Raw genomic sequence first — 19,896 nt, 5'->3', positions numbered from 1 at the left:
CTTCATACCGAAGGGCAATTAGGACTTTAGTATTTGTAATGGAGACCCGTTAGGGTGACTGAAATACAATATATCAAGGATGTTGAAGGATACTGTTGGTTCCAAAGGTACAGAAGGAATAGAGGAGGAGGAGGAAGAGGAGGAGGAAGACAACCAGAAAAAGCTACAGGCAGTTCTGTTCATTAAAAACACCCATTCAGAAATCTAAAATGACCTTGGGAAGTTTGCACGCAGGGTCTTTCCGGGGAAATTCCCAGTTGTCTTAGGGATAAACTTTGTCAGGGGATACAGGAAGACACAGGAGGATCCGTGGTCCTTGACTCTGTGCTTTTCACCTAGCCCAGGTGTCTCCAGGCGAGCAAAATAATAGAAAAGGGTACAAGGGCCAGGTCACCAAGGACGCATGCAGACAGCCAAGAACTGCAGATCTGGTGACAGGAAATAAAAACTCAGAATGAATTGAGGACAGGAAGCAAAGGATGCCAGGAACGTCACTCACAGAGTGCCTGGAGAAGTTCAGAAGGAAGAGAGTTAAGTCTACCAACCGCTCGATAGAGAAGGCAATCATGCAAAGGGCTCTCAAGGCAGAGACAGCGCTTCCACAGTTTTCCTCTGCTTCCATCTTCTCTAACAAGCCCTCATGTGTTCCCCCAGGTGATGGCAAAAAGCAGGACGAAGGGGCCAGAATGAAGGAGGAGGCCGAGAGAAAGATGCTTGGGGAATCTCTCTCCGAATTAAGTGAGTTGCATCCTAGGATGCCGAAGGATCCTGCTGCTGCTCTGATTCGGCCGACCTAATGCTTAGTCACTGACAATCCTGCAGAACTGGCAAGTGCCAAGAGACAGAAGGTGAGCGGGGGAGGACATCTGTTTGCAAAAAGAAAAAAAGGAAAAGGAAGATCCCTCAAACTAACATACAAATCAGTTTTAAAAACTAACTTTGAAGATTCTGGAGCAGATCATAAAGCGGTCAATCTGCAGCAATACGGTTCCTAGATGTTCCCAGCATGGATCAGTCAAGGACAAATCTTGCCACATCGATCTTTCATCATTTGGAGTGATTTCCTTGGTTGATCACAGAAACACGGTTGCCATCGGATACCTTAACCTCAGCAAAGGATTTGAGGAAAGGATCCCGTGTCCTGCTGATTAAAGAGCGGGCTGCTAGATGGCACGACCATCCAACCAAACCCTCCTCCTCCTCCTCCTCTTTGTCCTTGTTTCTGGCTAAAGAAAAGGCAGGTCCCAAGTGCCAGAAGGACCCATCCTGGGTGGTTGAAGGAGGCAGCAATTGGAGGGAGGGAGGGAGGGAAGGGGGCCCTTTCGGAAGAGGGGAGCCCGAGAGAGAGACTCGGGCTCAGTTGCAACAGGGAGAAGTTGATCTGGAGACGGTTTCCATGATTCTCTCACCTGCTCAGAACTTTCCAGAAATGCAGCTGGGTCTGTCTGGTCTTCTGAGTTTGCCAGCCTAGCTGGGTCCTGAAACGGGCTGCAAGAAAGCAGCCAAGCTCAGCCAGCAGCAAGGACTGGGCTGGTTTTGCTCAGTTGTGTGTCCAATTCTCAAGACCCGCCAAGAGCATTTCCACTCCATTCCGGGCACAGATTCCAACCTGCATAAGCCTCACCTTCGTGTTCCAGGCCATTTTATGGGCACACCGGTCCTGGGCTTCAAGCAACCCTCCCTTCAGGCTACCTGCCTTTTCCCTGTAGTGGTGTTTGCAAGTGGGGGGGGAGTGGAAATATTGGCAAAACCCCCAGGGCGGTTCATTTATTAGGACAGTTGCAAGGCGTGGAGGTGCCCCGGTCTTTCTACGAAGTCCGGCTAGCAAAGCAGCGGTGCAGTTGCACGACGGAAGGCTTGGATCTCCTCATCTTCCTTACCAATGAGACTCTCTTGCAACTATCACAGTATTAACAACAACGCCGTCCTGCCTTTTCAGGACTCCAAAGCACCACAAGTAACCTTTTTTGCTCCTTCTGCACAAAGCAGCTCGTGATAATGGCGGGGGGAGGGGGGGGTTGCCCGAATAAAGGCAGAATTGCTGAACGGGGGTCAAGGTTCAGGCTGCAGCTGCGGGGTTCGGTGGCAGCAAAGCCTTCCATTTCCGGGAGGAGCGCTTCCCCGCAACTCCCCAGGAGGAAAGAGCTTCCCCGTCGCCCGTAACGCGCGTTCACACGACGCGCGCATTTTCTCCCAGGTTTCGTGACGTCATCGAGGCCACGGCGGCCGCCGCCGTTCCGACTCTCATTTGCATAGCCCCTCCCGGCGCCCAATCCCGCGAGGCGCCCTGCTTTGCATACGCGAGCCGGGCCAGTCAGCGAGCGAGGGGCCGGGCCACCACGTGCTGTTGCTAAGCTTCGGCTTCGGGGTTGTTGCTATAGCGGCCGGCCTATCAGCGGCCGCGACGCCCGGGCCGTCCACGCGCGTCCGCCTCCGAGGGCGGGCCCGGCGTCCCCGTCCCGGTCGCGATTGGCCGCGCGGCGGCTCCGCCTCGGGCGACTGGCGGGCGCGGCTGCCCGTCGAGCGAGCGACCTGCCAACCGGGGCGGGAGGCGGCGCGCCCGCGGCCCGAGCCCGAGCAGGCGGCGGCTGAGGCGATGGAGTGGAACTCGCTGCTGATGCTGCTCGAGGCCGCCGAGTACCTGGAGCGGCGGGAGCGGGGTGCGCCTCGGGGGGCACGGCGGGGAGAGCGGGCGGGCGAGCGGGCGGGCTCCGGGCCTCTCTGACGCGGCGCTTTCTCCCCGCAGAGGCCGAGCACGGCTACGCCTCCGCGCTGCCCTTCGAGCGCGCCTGTGCCCGGAGGAGGAGCGCCGCCAGGAAGGCCCCCGGCAGCCGGTGAGTGGCCCTGGGGGGGGGGGCTGGGGGAGGGGGGCCGCCGCCGCCGCCATCTTCCCCTCCCGGCGCCGCCTCCGCCACGTCGCCCGGCCCAGGGCCTTCCCGGGAACTCCAGGGGGGGGCGGCTGCTCCGGGGGCCTCCGGGGCGGAGGAAGCGAGGGTGGGGGGGGCCCTCGAGGGCAGCGGACTTCAACTCCCAGGATGCCCCGCGGGAGGAAGGGGCTCCTCTGGGCGAGTGGGGGGAGGGGGCTGCGTGTGTGTCTCTCCTTCCGCCCTCGGCTTCTCCCTCCCGGCCCCAGACCGGTGCCTGAAGGAACGAAGGGGGTGCTGCCCCCCGTAGCCTCCCTGGCCTTCCCTCCGGCCGGCACGGAAAAGGGAAGGAGGAGGAGGAGGAGGGCAAGAAGGCTTTCCCTGGGCCCCACCCCCAGCCCCCCTCCGAGGCGGCCCAGCTGCCATCGCCTCCGCGCCCCCTCCTCTGGCTGCCCAGGGTTGGCTTTGGCCCCTGAAGCCCCCAGGCCCCTCTCCTCCTGCTCGGCCAAAGGAAGGAGGCTTCCGGGGTGGGTGGGGAGGTTGTGACAGGAGCCTGTCAGGAGGCCGTCCAGGACTCCGGGGACAAAGCCCAGAGCCGGTGAGGTCTTGTGGGATCCAAGCAGATCCTTGCAGGAAAAAAAAACAATGACCCTAAAAGGAGAAATGTTGCAAAACGAAGCTTTTGCTGCAGTGGCCACCCTCATTAATGGCCAACGGAACAACAAACCCGGGGAAAGTCTACTTTCGCAGGTCTGGGTTCCGAGGCGTAAAGAGGCAGGAAGCAGAGCCAGCCTCGAGGACCTTCGGTGGAAGGAGGAAAAACCACCTTCAAAACTGACCGGGAGAAGCCGATGCCTCTGTTGCAATGCTGGGCCAGCTCAGGACAAGGCACCACGGTGGGAACTACAGCCGGGGGGGCTCCCTGTCTCGCTGTTGGGGACCCTCTTGTCATAGGATTGTGGCCCAGCCCAGCTGGTCCAGGGCTGGCCTGCTCCACTCCTGGGTTCCTTGTTAGGACTGCCCTCGATTGAATGTAGGCATGCCCTAAAGTAGAACTGGAGATTTCAAGGATGAGGACGCAGTGATCCCTGACTCAGTTCTCCATCTCCGTTCTGAAAATAGTGATAGGTTGCTTAACTGCACTGAATAAAACGTGGCATGTTAAAACCAGGTATCGTATAGGGTGTGAAACCAGAGTTTTATCTACAGCTGCTGTGCGAGTTCTGTGGAGAATAGTTGCAGTTACCTCCCGCATGAGATGCATAGTCGGCAGAGTACAGTATTCCACAATGCATACGGGTACGGCAATCCCCTGGGCATACTAAATTGAGTCCACTGTTAGCCTTGCATATCAGGTACAATTGCAACCTAAGAAATATAAGCTTTTTTTCCCTTTCTGGTCATGTGATTAAGCCACCAGCCTTTAGCGTACAGTGGCATTTTTGCCTTCGGCTCCATCTGTTATTTGGTGCTGGCCTATGAAATCATGGCTATTCCCTGCCGAGTGGTACCTTGACTGCACTCTACCAGGGTTGAACGTCTGTGGTATTTTTGCAGTGCACATGCTGTAATACTGCTGGCCCAGTGGTAATTACACTTTTATTCCTGGGAATATTTTTTGTCACGTAGATTCCCAAAGGTAAGGATGAGGTAACATCAGTTTATTCTGAAGGGCACATGAGATGGCTTCCTTCCCTGGGATAGGGTAGGAGTGTCCTATAAGGTTTGCTGTTTGTTGAAGATGCTTCTACATTTAGCTTAAGTTCTTTAGCAGAAGGAAAAAGATAGCTATTATGGCAATTGTTTTCTGCCATGGTCCAAGTTCATTTAACATTCAGTTAGTCCTGTGACTGAGTTTTCGATTACGTTTCAACAACCAAATTTCAGTTTGAGATATTACAGAAATTTAATCTGATTCAGGGTTGATTTTAAAACTGTGTTAAACCTGAGGGAAACAAAGAAATGGTGGTCTTTGTGTACTGAGAGGTGCCTAAATTCTTTAAAAATAGTCCCTATTAGGAACTTTTAAAACAAATGTTTCTATTTGAGTTAATACATAATATTCTTAAAATATCATATTTTCTATTTTTAATAGATCCTCACATAATGAATTAGAAAAACATAGGTAAGTAATACTTAACTGAATTGATAGAGGTATTAATATACAGAGATGGCGATTCAAATGTGGTATTGATGGATAATTACTCATTTGCATATTGATAGAATAAATGAATGCAGCTTTTTAATTATTGAAAATCAATGAGTTAAATTTATGCAAGTTTTACTCATTTGCATATTTATACATACTATTTTTATGGGGGTAATTTTATACGCACATATTTCATCAGTTTGCAGCAAATTAGGAAGCTTTTAGGAATTCGTTTTAAAACAGATATTAAAACTGAGTGATTTATATTTTGAATCCAAATAAAATTACGTTTAATAAATTCTGATTTCATTTTAAGGAATTGTAACTGCTTATGGACACGTGACTCTTCTAGAAATAGGCTTAAATGAATTTAAGCAATTTAAAAGAATTAAGCACACCATTAAGCTAGAAGAGAAAAATGAAAGCAACTTCCCATCCCTAGAAAGTCTGCTAAGTTTTAACAGTAGTACGACTCCTTGAAAGAATAGAATAGGGTCAGAGTTTTGGAAAACAGAGGTGGACGTAAGAAATGCTTTCTACGAATGAATATGGCATTTATTTTGGGGGGCTTTTTCATGGCTGCTTTGCAAAACGCTTTTTGTTGCCTTTGCACCTGAGTGTGTAGAGACAGCAGCCTTGTAAATCTGGAAGAAGATGGATGCCTTTTCTGCACAAAGCCTCCCTTGAAGAACCTGCACGCCCTAATCCACAACAAGGGTTAGGGTTCCACATGAGGGTCTTTTTAGGTTGCCGCTTATTCATGTCTTTCTTACCATCTTTTGCTGATTGCATCGGATGAATATAGTTTTCACATAGATAAAAGATCAATAAAAAGCTGAAATTTTGGCTAGCTGCTGCTAAAGACGGAGAATTCATTAAAAAAGAAAAACTTATTTTGGCAAAATAATAAGCTGAATAAGATGTAGGTTTAGCTCTCGGGACACGCAACAAAAAGACGTTAACTTTTAATAACGAATGTATGCTAAACTCTATTAAAATTCAGGACTGCTGATTTACCATCAGTTTATCAAGTACTTAGGAGGCAAGGGCCAACGGCACGACCAGCCATCAACACACCCCAGTCAACCTCTAAAAAGTCACACACACAACTAGGCGCCACATATAAATACCACACACAGAATAGCCCTAAGCCCACGCTCAGTTCCCTGAGGATGGACTCCAGCATGAGTCCAAAAGCTCGGAAGACTAAACCTCTGATGCCAGTGGCTGACCCAAATTGGGTCCTGTATTAAAGTTTATTATATTTTTTTTATTTTGTCATTTTCCTTGTTTGGGAAGATTTGTAGTGCTTGTTAGCTGCCCAGCCTCATTTGGCAAGTGGGTGGCCATGTAAGTTTATGAAATAAAATGACTAAAGAAGATACTGCAGAATGTCAGTTTTCACAGGCTGAGAGCGTGGATTAAACTCTGTTTTCCAAACACCCCTTGCTTGGCTCCGTTTCCAAGTAGTGACTGCTTTTTGCCCACACAGTGAGACATTTTAAAAACCTCTTTTTCTTCTTAGAAGATGCTTGAGGGAAAAGAATGAAGCAATCCTTGCCTTTAGGCAGATTAGCAGTTACAAATTTCATCACTTACTCTTGATTAGAAGGCATAATTAACTGAGGATGCTATTGAGAAATGTATATTACAAATTTGAAAGTATTAATTTCACTTCCGGTCCCACATTTAAAAATTTGTCTTTGGGGATCACCTGGTGAAGCAGACCACAGACCCCATGTATCTGCTGCTCAGTGTAAATCTCCATGTTGTAAATGTTGAAAAGAAAGGGAAGAGAAGGCCCGTCCCCAACTCCCATTTCCTTGAGGCAGGACTGCATCCCTGGGAATTGCATTCCAGAGCGTGGTGCTCTGGAGCAGGCGAGGGGTGAATTGTAACATGGGCTTGAAACTTTCAATGCAGCAACTGCAACAGCAGTAGCATTTTCCAGGGATGCATGGTAGCCACCCAGTCCTGGGAAAATAGACAGCTGCATCCAGGAGCCTTTGGACGGGAACCAAGTCTGAAGCCCAGCACTGCATGGCTCCCGGCCCTTGGTCTTGAATTGGGAAGAAACACCAGAGGGAAGATAAAGGAGGCAGCCATCTTTTCCAGAGGTGCATACTTCTGGTTATCAAAATAATTGGGTTCCACCCTCACTTCATAGCCAGGGACAGACAAACCATATCCTGATAGCATACTAGTAATGCAGTTTGCGTGGATTGATACACGGTGTTTTGTGGATCTTATTCTGCGCTTGCGGTTTTAACGTATTTGGTAAATTGAACATGTAGGTTTGTTTACACGTTACCTGAAATATCAGAGGGGATCTCTTGTAGGTAGTAGCTGTAAGGCATAAATGCTAGTGAAATATGTTTTATTTATTTGCAATTAATATTGTGTCAAAAGTAGGGCAGATTTTGAATGCTAATGAGACTAAAGCAGATCTCTCATTTTTGTTCATTTCAGGCGAGCGAAGCTGCGACTCTATTTAGAGGAGTTAAAGCAGCTGGTCCCTTTAGGAGCTGAGAGCACCAGGCACACCACCCTCAGCCTGCTGAAAAGAGCCAAGATGCATATTAAGGTAAACCAGAAAGAAGTTTACTTTCTTGTAGCCTTAGCCTAAATCACTGTGAAAATTCTGCTTGGTGGCCTCCGAGAGGGACTCGGTCACCTTAACGATCCACTACTCAGGGCCCCTAAAATCACGATGTAATATGACTTTTATTTATTTAATAAATTTTATTTATTACCTCTCCATATCCTTTTTGTGTTCAGGATAAATGCTGAATGTGGCCTTACAGTAGTAGATACAAAGGTAAATTCCAACCTTGATTGCTGGTCTCCTTCATTTCTTCTGGTCATTTCAGACTTTGGCTGAAATTATATTTTTTTCCAGCTTCAAAAAATGTTGCTGAAAAAACTCAGAAATCACATGATCTCCTTTATAAATAATGTCCTGGAGTTATTTAACTTCCCAGTTCCCCAAAATTCTCTGGAGACTTTATGCGACAACTGTCCATACCCTTAAAAAACAAGCAGAGTGTTGCTCTGCGGTCACAGAAGCTGATGCTTTTACTGTTGGGCTCCAAACGAACCTCGCAAGAGAAGCTTTGTAGAGCATCTTGTGCTTTGCCACCTACGGGCTATCTATTGGTGTAGTGTGTGCCCACAACTTGGAATATATATAAAATGTGAAGAAGTCACATTTTAAAACGTTTTTGCTTTCCATAGGCACAAGCACACATTTAAACAGCGAGATTTCTAGATAATGGCTTTGATATCTAAGAAACAAAAGCACACGTACCTTTTTTTTCTTTTTCTTTTTTTTCCGCTTAACATAACATGTCAGCCAGACCATGGTGGCTTATTTCAAGTGGTTCTAAAAACCCTTGATTTACAGCTAGAGGTGAACTCAACCCGTGATTTACTTGTCCTTGTTTGAATTACATGAAACAAGACCGTGAGTGCAGAACAGCTACAGGTGGGCCTGAGATTCCCAGAGAGAAGAATTGGCAGGAAGAGTCGGAGGCTCCCTGGAGTCCAAAGTTATGTTTACCTTAGTAGGGATGGAGGCAGGGGTGAAATCTACTTACCTTTCAGCTGAACCGGTAGCATTTCACCCCTGGATGGAGGTGAGGCAAAGGTGGCCAAAAGAGAGAGGGGATTAAGGGCTCAATTTTCTCCCGGTTCTTCTCCAGCGCAAATGGATTTTTGTGGACTTGGCAGCAGAGGCTGTGGGAGCCTTGGATGCCCTTTGCCATGATGAAACATCCATTTTAGCTAATAGAAAAAGGGCTGTTCTGATTTACAATCTCCACTGACACACAACAAGTTGTTTGTAACACCCACTTTGTATTCAACTAAACGCTTTTCCTTTCTTTGTGACTACCTCTTGGAGAACCATCAAGTCAATTGTTTTTCAACTTGGTACCATATCATCTGAGTCCTTCTGTTTGACAGATTTTTCTAGTGTCCTACAACTTCATGTGCGCATGAACCCAACCAAGTATCATTGTTGAGGAAAGGGAGCCTTTATGGGGGAACAAGGTTAATCGGGATTATTTTCCCCATTGTTAGTAGCAGCAGGGATTGGGATCATTTCTGTAAAAAATGGAGCAAATACTCAGAATCTCCCCCTTCTTCCCTTTGTCCGTCCCACGCGGCGGCCCCCCCCCTTCCTGATTGGGGCTGCTGGGAAAAGTCTTCAGCTTCCTTGCCTACCACCCTTTGCAAGAAAGAATGTAGCTGCCATGTCACTAAGGTGGGATGGTCGTAGTCTGGACATTGCAGTCCCTTTCAGGATCCCTTGTCTGCAGTCCAGGAACTAATCAAACGCGAGCAGAAGATTATTTTCTTGGTTTCATTCATAGGTAAAATCCAGTAGGTTCTGACAGGTTCTGGAGAACTGGTGGTGGAAATTTTGAGCAGTTCAGAGAACTGGCAAATACCACCTCTGGCTGGACCCAGAGTGGGGTGGGAATGGAGATTTTTTTTTTTTTTTTTTTTGAATTTTGATTTATATGCCGCCCTTCTCCGGAGACTCAGGGCGGCTTACAATGCGCTAAGCAATTTTGCAGCATCCTTCCCCTGGAGTAGGGTGGGAATGGGGATTTTGCAGTATCCTTTCCCTGCCACGCCCACCAAGCTACACCCACAGAACCGGTAGTAAAAAAATTTGGATTTCACCACTGGTTTCATTATTTTGGCTCTGTAGAAATTGGAAGAACAGGACCGGAAAGCTCTGAACATCAAAGAACAATTGCAGCGAGAACATCGGTACCTGAAGCGCAGGTTGGAGCAGCTGTCCATGCAGGGCCTGGAACGAGTCCGCACAGACAGCCTTGGATCAACGATATCAACGGATTCGGAGCAAGGTAGGCGGTTCAAATTTTGCAGTCTCATCTCCAAATCCCCCCACCCTTGCAATGCACAGATAGGGACGGAGCCATTAAAAGCTATCGAACTTCCTTTTGAAAAAGAAAATTTCAGGAACAATTTGTGATGGGCCGGAAAACAAATTTAATAAGCAGTTAGAGAGAAAAGTGGTTGGAGCAGAGAAGAATGAAGCATTAATGTCATGTGTGTGTGTGTGTGTCAAGTTTTCGCGGGTGTGCATATGCAAAAAATTAAAATCTTGGGTGTTTTCCCGCGTCATTATAAATAAGTTGGTTAAAATATTTGCAGAGTGCTCTGTAAGGATTTTTAGAAGATTTTAAGCTGGGATTTTAACCAGGATTTTAAATATTTTAACCAACTTATTTATAATGACGCAGGAAAACACCCGAGATTTTAATTTTTTGCATATATATATATACACACAGTCAGGTCCAGAAATATTGGGACATCGACACAATTCTAACATCTTTGGCTCTATACACCACCACAATGGAGTTGGAATGAAACAAACACAATGTTCGTTAACTGCAGACTGTCAGCTTTAATTTGAGGGTATGTACATCCAACTCAGGTGAACGGTGTAGGACTTACAGCAGTTTGTATATGTGCCTCCCATTTGTTAAGGGACCAAAAGTAATGGGGGAGAATAATAATCATAAATCAAACTTTCCCTTCTTAATACTTGGTTGCAAATCCTTTGCAGTCAATCACAGCCTGAAGTCTGGAACGCATAGACATCACCAGACGCTGGGTTTCATCCCTGGTGATGCTCTGCCAGGCCTCTACTGCAACTGTCTTCAGTTCCTGCTTGTTCTTGGGGCATTTTCCCTTCAGTTTTGTCTTCAGCAAGTGAAATGCATGCTCAATGGGATGCAGGTCAAGTGATTGACTTGGCCATTGCATAACATTCCACTTCTGTCCCTTCAAAAACTCTTTGGTTGCTTTTGCAGTATGCTTTGGGTCATTGTCCATCTGCACTGTGACGCGCCGTCCAATGAGTTCTGCAGCATTTGGCTGAATGTGAGCAGATAATATTGCCTGAAACCCTTCAGAATTCATCCTGCTGCTTTTGTCAGCAGTCACATCAATAAATACAAGAGAACCAGTTCCATTGGCAGCCATACATGCCCACGCCATGACACTACCACCACCATGCTTCACTGATGAGGTGGTATGCTTAGGATCATGAGCAATTCCTTTCCTTCTCCATACTCTTCTCTTCCCATCACTACAAGTTGATCTTGGTCTCATCTGTCCATAGGATCTTGTTCCAGAACTGTGAAGGCTTTGTTAGATGTTGCCTGGCAAACTCTAATCTGGCCTTCCTGTTTTTGAGGCTCACCAATGGTTTACATCTTGTGGTGAACCCTCTGTATTCACTCTGGTGAAGTTTTCTCTTGATTGCTGACTTTGACACACATACACCTACCTCCTGGAGAGTGTTCTTGATCTGGCCAACTGTTGTTTCTTCACCAGGGAAAGAATTCTTCGGTCATCCACCACACTTGTTTTCCGTGGTCTCCCAGGTCTTTTGGTGTTGCTGAGCTCACCGGTGCATTCCTTCTTTTTGAGAATGTTTCAAACAGTTGTTTTGGCCACGCCTAATGTTCTTGCTATCTCTCTGATGGATTTGTTTTGTTCCTTCAGCCTAATGATGGCTTGCTTCACTGATAGTGACAGCTCTTTGGATCTCATCTTGAGAGTTGACAGCAACAGATTCCAAAGGCAAATAGCACACTTGAAATGAACTCTGGGCCTTTTATTTGCACATTGTAATTGGGGTAATGAGGGAATATCACACACCTGGCCATGGAACAGCTGAGAAGCCAATTGTCCCATTACTTTTGGTCCCTTAACAAGTGGGAGGCACATATACAAACTGCTGTAAGTCCTACACCGTTCACCTGAGTTGGATGTACATACCCTCAAATTAAAGCTGACAGTCTGCAGTTAACGAACATTGTGTTTGTTTCATTCCAACTCCATTGTGGTGGTGTATAGACCAAAGATGTTAGAATTGTGTCGATGTCCAAATATTTCTGGACCTGACTATATATATATATTTGCAAAACAAATTACAGCTCAGGCTGTAAACAACATCTTAATAATCCTGCAACAATTAGAATGTTAATGTTGGACAATATCCCAGGACCTACTGAGGTGATTATTGCATTGTTACTATTATTGCTCAGAATGAATACTGGACTTTACCTTTTAAATGTATTTATTGCGAGTGGACACCTTTTTGTACAAACTTGTCAGAAATGGTGTAGGGTCTCCTGCTTGGGTGGCGGGTTGGACTAGATGACCTACAAGGTCCCTTCCAATTAATCTGTAATATATTCTGTAATTCCCAGAATTTCCTAGCCAGCCATTGCAGCCTGGGAAATTCTGGGGGTTGAAGTCTTAAAGTTGCCAGAGTAGGACACCTTGTCCTAATCTGTATATTGATAGAATGAACAGATTCTGCTACTACCAAAAAATGCCGTCACTATTGCAGGCTGCCCAGCAGAGAGATTCAAGGACAAGATATACATGGCCCATAAATAAAAAATCCTCCAGATTCCCATCTTCCTCTGCGTTAATTTGAATGTTCGAAGCAAGTAATACATTTTTTAAAAAGAATGCAAAATATAGGAAGAACTGAAAGATAAACTAGAAATGGCCACATTTTCAGTCCCCTTGCTAAAACATGGGAATGTTCACAAACCACCGGGGTGGGGGTGGGTGGGGGGTTCTGTGAGTCGGAGGGGCTCTTTCTCACCCAGTGGTGACATTTTCCACTCGGTGGACTAGCCCAATCAAATCTAAGACCAACTCGTGCCTAAATGAATGGCTTTTGGGATTGTCTCCTAATGCAGTTGGATACTTGGATATTTCAATTACATTGGGATGTGGTGTGCCCCCAATCTCATTATTTTCTTATTAACCTATCTGAAATGGTATATGGGACCTCCATGCTCCCTTCCAGCTCTATTCTGATTGATTTGGGACTTTTTAACTGCAACTCCTCATTGGCTGCAGATTTTTAAGGTCACAAAGATGTTACTTGCAAGCTGGTCATGAATAATTATGAAGTCCCCTACAAGGACATCTGGTTGTACCAAGTGCAAATCCCTCGTAATGGCCAGTGTGTTTCTCCTGGGCATTTTGTCGGGAGGGAAACCAAAACCCAGTAGATGCAGTAGCCTTGTTTCCCACTTGTGGTGTCTTTTTTCTCCTAGAAGTAATGGAAGGAGTTAACGCTAGCAGTGTCGAATCAAAGTGTAATGGAAACAAATCTGAAATAAATAGGAATCTTGATAAATAACTTTGAGATCCTTTATTTTAGTTTATGGTCACTGTGTATTAATAGGCTTTGGTGGCTTCAATATGCAAAATGGCTGGACAGAATAGACAATAAACAATAAAAATTCCAATAAATAATATTTACATCAGAACTAACACATTTTGAAAAACTCATTCATTCATTCCACATTTTTGAACTGCCCCCCTCTCCCTCAGCTAATAGCTAATGATGCATGATCGCATTGTTCCTTAATTCATTTAGTTCATTTGGTAACTCTGAACTCAGTGGGGTATATCTAAGAGGTTGCTTGCAACTGTCAAAAACTTAGAATTGAAAGGGGCCAGGGGGATAATTTTGGAAGATGTTCAAGCTTGCACACCAATTGCATCTCTTTGTAGAGGTTTTGTAGAAAGTATTTGCTGGTACCTGCCAAACTTTGTCCTGCCGTAAGTTTCCACAATGTAATTATTTCTCCTTGGTACCCACACAGAAAGAAATAGGGATAGTGAAGTATACAGGAATGGGGGGGAGAGGGGGGTGGCATTGGATAATGGTGAGAAGATTCAGCTCTGAGATGATGTCTTAAATACAGGCAGTCCTTGATTTACAACAGTTCACTTCGTGACCATTTAAACTTACAATGGCACTGAAAAAAGGGACTTTTTTCACACTTATGACCTTTCCCGCATCCCCATCATGATCATGTGATCAAAATTCAGAGCCCTGGCAACTGGTTCGTATCTATGACCGTTGCCGTGTCCCAAGGTCACGTGATCCCCTTTTGCAACCTTCTGACAAAGTCAGTGTGAAAGCCAGATTCACTTAACAACCAGGTTACTAACTTATCAATTGCAGTGATTCACTTAATAACTGAGGCAAGAAAGGTTGTAAAATGGGGCAAAATTCACATCCCAAATGCCTCCCTTGACAACGTAAGTCGAGACTACCTGTCCTGCTTGCTGTATATTTATCAAGCGTTCAGTTGATACACAGTCTGAAACTTCTCTTCCCACGCAGAGGTGGACATTGAAGGGCTGGAATTCACCCCGGCCGAAATGGACAGCAGCGGAAGTGCCAGCGACCCAGAAGACAGCTTGCAAGGCAGCTCAAGCGACAGCGGCTACGCCCGGCCCCACAGACGCAGCAACGCCCGGCTCCTGTAGTCTCTGCCGCCCGGGTCTCCTCCCGGAAGCCTTCCCTCCGGGGCCGTCAACCTGCCACCCTTCAGAAAGCGACCCTAGGGAAGAGGCCTCTGCCCCCCCGGGGCTCCCCAGGCTATGGATAATACCGCAGTAGAAATCATGGGTTTGGGATTTCCCCCTGCAGATTAGATAAAATGTTGGGTGAAAGTTTCTTCCTGTGCCCACTACATCAGCCGTTACTTATTGGGGGGCTTGGTTGATCTCTCCCAGAAGTTTAGAAGTTCCGCTTTTGAATAAATTACTTGGATCCATTTTGATAAATTGTTCTAGATGTTAAAATACAAAGGGACACAGCAGGGAACTAACAAATTCGTATAACGTTTAAAAATGTGGCTTGGCAAATGACTGGGCTCTTATCCATGCAGACCTCGGCGGGTGTAACTAATTCAAAACGGGCAAAAATCCCCTTTTGTGTGGGTATTGCCTCCCTCACAGCTTCTTTGGATTCTTTGAAAAGGAAAAGATGAAGCTTTTAAAGTAGATTCCCATTTTTAAAAAATAGTTTGCAAAGACTGCTGCGGTAGGCTCCTTTTGGTTGTTTCGAGACAGGGAGAATATGATGTTGATTTACTAAAAAGTGTGCGTGGTGGTTCTTTAAAAGAAGAAGTAGGGAAGCTGGCCCCGTTAATCAGGTTACATGCAGTGACGCATCAGCTTTCCCTGCTTTGTAGCAGCTCATTCCAGCTATTCTAGCAGCGTCCTCTCAGTGGCTTCGGTAGGCCAGAAGGCCAGGCAGGATGGGCTTACGATACCCAGAAACCCCCGGGGCCTCCCCTCCACTTGGAGGCTCTTAGCAATAGGGCTGCACCAGAAAGTCTCCAGGATTTGTTCTAGCAACAGCCGCCCATCCTGCTTCTCCAGATTTTCAGGCACAGCTTCTTAGAACCGTTCACGACTCGGACTTTCTTCTACACTCAGGGAAATCCTGAGAAGTTTCAGTGCAAGAAAGGAGTCAGAAAGGCCAAGTAGCTGCGCACCTTTGGCGGGCTCAGGTGTGACATCCATTGTTGCATTTGATCAAGGACCCCCTTCCTTCCCCCCCCCCCCCCCGGGGTGTCCCGGTTTGTCTCCTCTTGCAGGCATTAACTATGAAATAAACTTCTGGATCAAGAAAAGCTTAGTTGGAGCTCTTAGTTTCTTGGACTGGATTGCAGGTAGTCCTCGACTTACAACTGCCATGTGACCAATCTAATTTTACAACCCTTTTTGTGACGGCCGCCATGGTCACAAAAGAAGTAGAGTGCAACTTTTTGACAAAGCTGTCCTAAAAGAGAGGTCATGTGACCATGGGCTGCTGCAAACGCACAAATGCCATGGTGTTGCCCAGCACCCAAAATTCAGTCATGTGACTGCAGGGGGGGGGCACCTTTGGAAAGTCTGGGCCTAAAGTAGCCTCAAGGTAGGTCCATCATCGTAACCGAAAGGTCGCTAAGCAACCGGTCGTAAAATTATACATTCAATATTTCAGTATTTTTATTGGCGGAATTTGAATCTCAGCCTGACCCCGGCTAGGATAATTGAAGCAGCCCTGTTTGCTCAGTCTTGTGTTGTTTCGTTGCCAATAAACTGAAAGGAAAGTTTAGCTTTAAATTTCAGTATTGACACTGATTTCTAGGCTACACTGGCAGTTTTCAGAATAACAAAATGCTCTTAAGATTGCCTCATTCATTTAGCATTCATCAAGCTTTTTAGAATGTAGTTACTCCACTTGTAGCAATATTGCAGAGTTGTAATTGAAAACAGTTTAAGCTTAGTGAAGTAAAATTAGTCTGGCTTGCTGATAATTAAAAATGGACCAATCTGCATTGAAAAAGGTCTTTTTTTTTAAAAAAAAAGTGATAAAAAGCTATATACTCTCTAGCCAACTGGTTTATTTCCTATAGGTATATTTCCTATAAAATAGTCTGTATTGTATTTTCTTAATTCTTCTGAACTACTTAAGTAGAGAAAGGAGATATTGAACCCAACTGGAGTCTCAGGGACTCTTCATGTTTATCATATTGTGCCTTGTGAACTATTTCCTTCCTTCCCTCCCTCCCTTCCTTCCTTCCTCAGAAGCCTAAGTCAGAATTCTTGATGGTGTCATTTTGCCCAGATGAAATACTGAGCTTATTTTACCCTTCCACAATTGGGAAAAGCACCCACCCACCCCCATTCTCATAATCCTCCCCCCCTTCCTTAGTGAAATATGTAGTACTTGTGCCTCTTTGAGAATTGGGCCGCGAGAAACTCCCCGCGTTCTGCTCCAGAAATTGGAGCATGCGTGTTCAGCCCTAGCGGTTGGAATGACCGGGTCCCCTTCAGAGGCACCCAGGGGAGCCCCCAAGGGAGACGGGCCATGGCAGGCCGAGACGCTGGACTCTGGCGCGGGCCTTGCTCTTTAACCGGGGCAGCAGGATCAAATCAGTGCCTTTGGCTACTCAAATCCAAAACTACAATTATGTGCTTTTCAGCATTGAAGATTTTTAATCTTTAACAAAAGTATAGCCTGCTAGGATGGATCAACTTCACATTTTGTTGGTTTCTTTATGTTCAGTTATACTTGTTTTCCCTTTGGTGCTACAAATCAGAAAATTAGGAATTCAGTTCTGGCAGCTCATGACTCTTGGTTTGCTTCTGAGGACCTCGGATTGGTCCTCAAGGACATGGTGGATTAAATGACCTTTCGTCGCCATCCCTCCTTTATCCGTGAGGAGAGCCGTAAGGTTATTTCTGGCAGCTGCATTTCAGATTAATAAAATCTGTTACGTTACTTTGCTATTATTTAGCATTTTTAGTATGTTGAAACACTTTGTATATTTCTGAAGTCCTGTGGGGAAGGGTATACAGCAATATAAGGATTGTGTGTGGCCGATACAGCAGCATTAATTACTAATTTCTTTTGATTATTTTGGTTCCAATTTCCAAATCAGTGCTTTTTCTTCTAGAGGCTTCAATAACCATTAATGGGGGGAAATGGCTAGTAATGTTAGTTTCCTTTTACAATATAATGAATTTACTCATGGCTTTTAGAACGTTTGTCTCATGAAAAGCAATTCTTGCACAGAACTTTCCTACCGGAAAAAAAAAAAAGGGAGAATGGAAAAGAGACTTTGAAAAACATCATTGACTTTCTGCTATTCTGATGTTTTTAAAAAACATGTGTACAGTTTAATGAACTCTTCCATGCTGAGTATCAGTGGCTTTGTAGATCTTTTATATTTTCAATAAAGGTTATTCAATATTCTGAGCTGAAAAGTCCTGGCAGTTTCTTGTTTCCGCTTAGTCACTGCTGCCATGGCTGATGCTTGAAGGCTCTGGCACTGCTGGCAAACCCCACACCGGTTTTAATGTTTATACATCACCCCACAGAGCAGACACTGGCTTAAAGTCTGCACGCAAAGGGGATTGTTAAGGAGAACATCTTACGTTCAAGCTCGTTGCATGGATTAAGAATTGTCTGCTGGATCATTTACTTAAGGAAGATGCCGAGTGTTAAATCAATCTTACTTTAAAAAATGCAAACGAAATTTGATACCAAGGCAAAAGAGCCAAAAGCATCTGGCGGAGTATAAGATATAAAAAGCATTTGGCTGCCGGATCTTTGCTGGATCTGTATTTTGTTTCGGGCAGTTGAGAACTGGCAGTGGAAGACATTGGTTGATTGCCCTGCTCAGATGATTCCCCTCCACTGAACACAGGAAGGATTGAGGGATCCAATGAGGTTCCTGAGAGCTTGCAGTTTCCCTGAAGGATCCGGTGGATGGTTGGGCCCGATTACTGTCTGCAGGGAGAGGTTGGCTGGGCCAGGGCTGGCACTGCTCCTACGTGGCCTCTCCCTGTGTGCCGATCCTAAGCTGAGCCTTGGTTTAGTGAGGGGCTTCAGGAGACGGCAGTGCCAGAAGAGAGATGAGTCTGACCGCTACCCACTTTAGCAATTACCTGGTGGCCTTAAGGGCAGCGAAACCTCTTTCTCCACCCTTCTCATATCTGCTGATGGTGGCCCTGATCAGAGCGAGCCGGTCTCTACGGGGTAGGGAGGGCACCCTGGAACCTGTTGGGTGGCCTGATGAATAAAGTCACTTTGATTAACAATGAACAACTTTGTTAAAAGTTTGTTCAAATTTTATTTGAAGAATCAACCAGTGGAACAGAAGTTGCCTTCAGAAGTTGTGGCTGCTCCATCACGGGAGGCTTTTAAGAAGAGATTGGACAGCCATTGGTCCAGAATGGCTCAATTGGGTCTCCTGCTTGAGCAGGGGGTTGGACTGGAAGGCCTCCGAGGTCCATGGCAGCTCTATCCTGACGGACCGATGGATTAGCTCCAGTCTAGAGTCCGACTGGGCAGGACACGGTCTGGAGGCTGCTCCCAGGGAAATGAACAGGGTCAGGTGGGACAGCTTAGCCACCTGTTCATTGGGTCTAGGCCACGATCAAAGGCATGCAGAATGGCTTCTTAATTAATTTCTATTAAGGATTTTAATCAAAGGATAAACAAGAACTAAGGTACAAAATTTAAAAAGGAGAGGAAAAAAAAGAAAAAGGCAGAGGAGGCGTGTCACATCTAAAATTACAAAAAATTCAGAGCAATGTGTAAATTCATACAGCGCAGTAGGTGCCTTTTGAGAATAATTTGATCCCCGATGCCTAGAATAGCATTTTCTCACAAGTTGACATTGGGGATGTGGGAATAAAAACTTCACAGCCACACTTGTTAAAGCAATACCATGTGTAACGGTTCCTTAAATAAAGCTGAACAGAGTTGTAAATAAGAGAGAATGAATACAGGGAATTAAAATTTGAGAAGCAAATAAAGTATATTTAAGATTAAGGGTAAACTATAACATTAGAAGACTTCTTATTGTTTACTTTCCCCTTTTATTGATATTATTATGATTATCGTTACTCTGTTGCTTTGCAGGTCCACCGGACACAAATTCCTTGTGTGTCTAATCACACACCTGGCCAAATAAAGTATTCAGTTCAAATTCAGTTCAATACGTTGAGTCTGGCCTGCATCTCCTAGTGCTATTTAATCTCCTAATGCTAATACTAGTAGCCTCTAGAGAAGAGGTCCTATTTACTCGTAATAAATCCATGCTTGGTTTGTGCCCTTTCTACTCCAGCCTTACCATGAGGGAATGATAGATTATGACATGGGCTTATCATTGGTGAGAGGAGGAGGAGGAGGAGGAGGCAAAAAAGGTACAAAGGAAGGTACCGGTGAGTTGAGAAGGAGAAGACTGTGAAAGCTGTGTTTGGATGGAGTTGATGAGGTTCTCAGAAAGGGAGGGGAGACATTTATGGGGCCAAAGGAAAGGTCTGGGATCCTGGATGGAGACGTGGAAGCAGGGCTTGAAAGAACAGAGAAAGTCTCAGTGACCGAGTGGTATAAGACTTCCTTTTTTCCCTCTAAGTCCTTTTGCTCACTAATTCTTGCCCTTTTTGGGGCACTTTTCAGGGCCTAGTTTCCCTGAACAGGAATAGCATATCAATCAGTCCTTTCTGAGGGGC

The 19,896-nt window shown here is 45.7% G+C and overlaps 1 protein-coding gene across 2 annotated transcripts; it reads left to right on the top strand.

The window, feature by feature from the left end:
- The first annotated feature begins 2,347 nt into the window (after positions 1-2,347).
- Positions 2,348-17,632, top strand: MXD4 (MAX dimerization protein 4). Of its 2 annotated transcripts, XM_034415917.3 has the most exons (6): positions 2,348-2,660; positions 2,747-2,834; positions 4,960-4,989; positions 7,483-7,597; positions 9,731-9,890; positions 14,219-17,632. In XM_034415917.3, the coding sequence occupies exons 1-6, from the start codon at positions 2,597-2,599 to the stop codon at positions 14,362-14,364; spliced, it is 603 nt and encodes a 200-aa protein (XP_034271808.1). In that variant the 5' UTR covers positions 2,348-2,596; the 3' UTR covers positions 14,365-17,632. The 2 variants fall into 2 exon arrangements, with proteins under 2 accessions (XP_034271808.1, XP_034271800.2); XM_034415909.3 differs by lacking the exons at positions 2,348-2,660; positions 2,747-2,834 and adding an exon at positions 2,860-3,760.
- The last annotated feature ends 2,264 nt before the right edge of the window (positions 17,633-19,896 follow it).

Source organism: Pantherophis guttatus, chromosome 5 (genome assembly GCF_059756535.1).
Source record: "Pantherophis guttatus breed Tessera chromosome 5, ASM5975653v1, whole genome shotgun sequence".
NCBI classification, from domain to species: domain Eukaryota; kingdom Metazoa; phylum Chordata; class Lepidosauria; order Squamata; family Colubridae; genus Pantherophis; species Pantherophis guttatus.
Note: the sequence above shows the minus strand (reverse complement) of the source record. Positions and strands in the feature narration are given on the sequence as shown.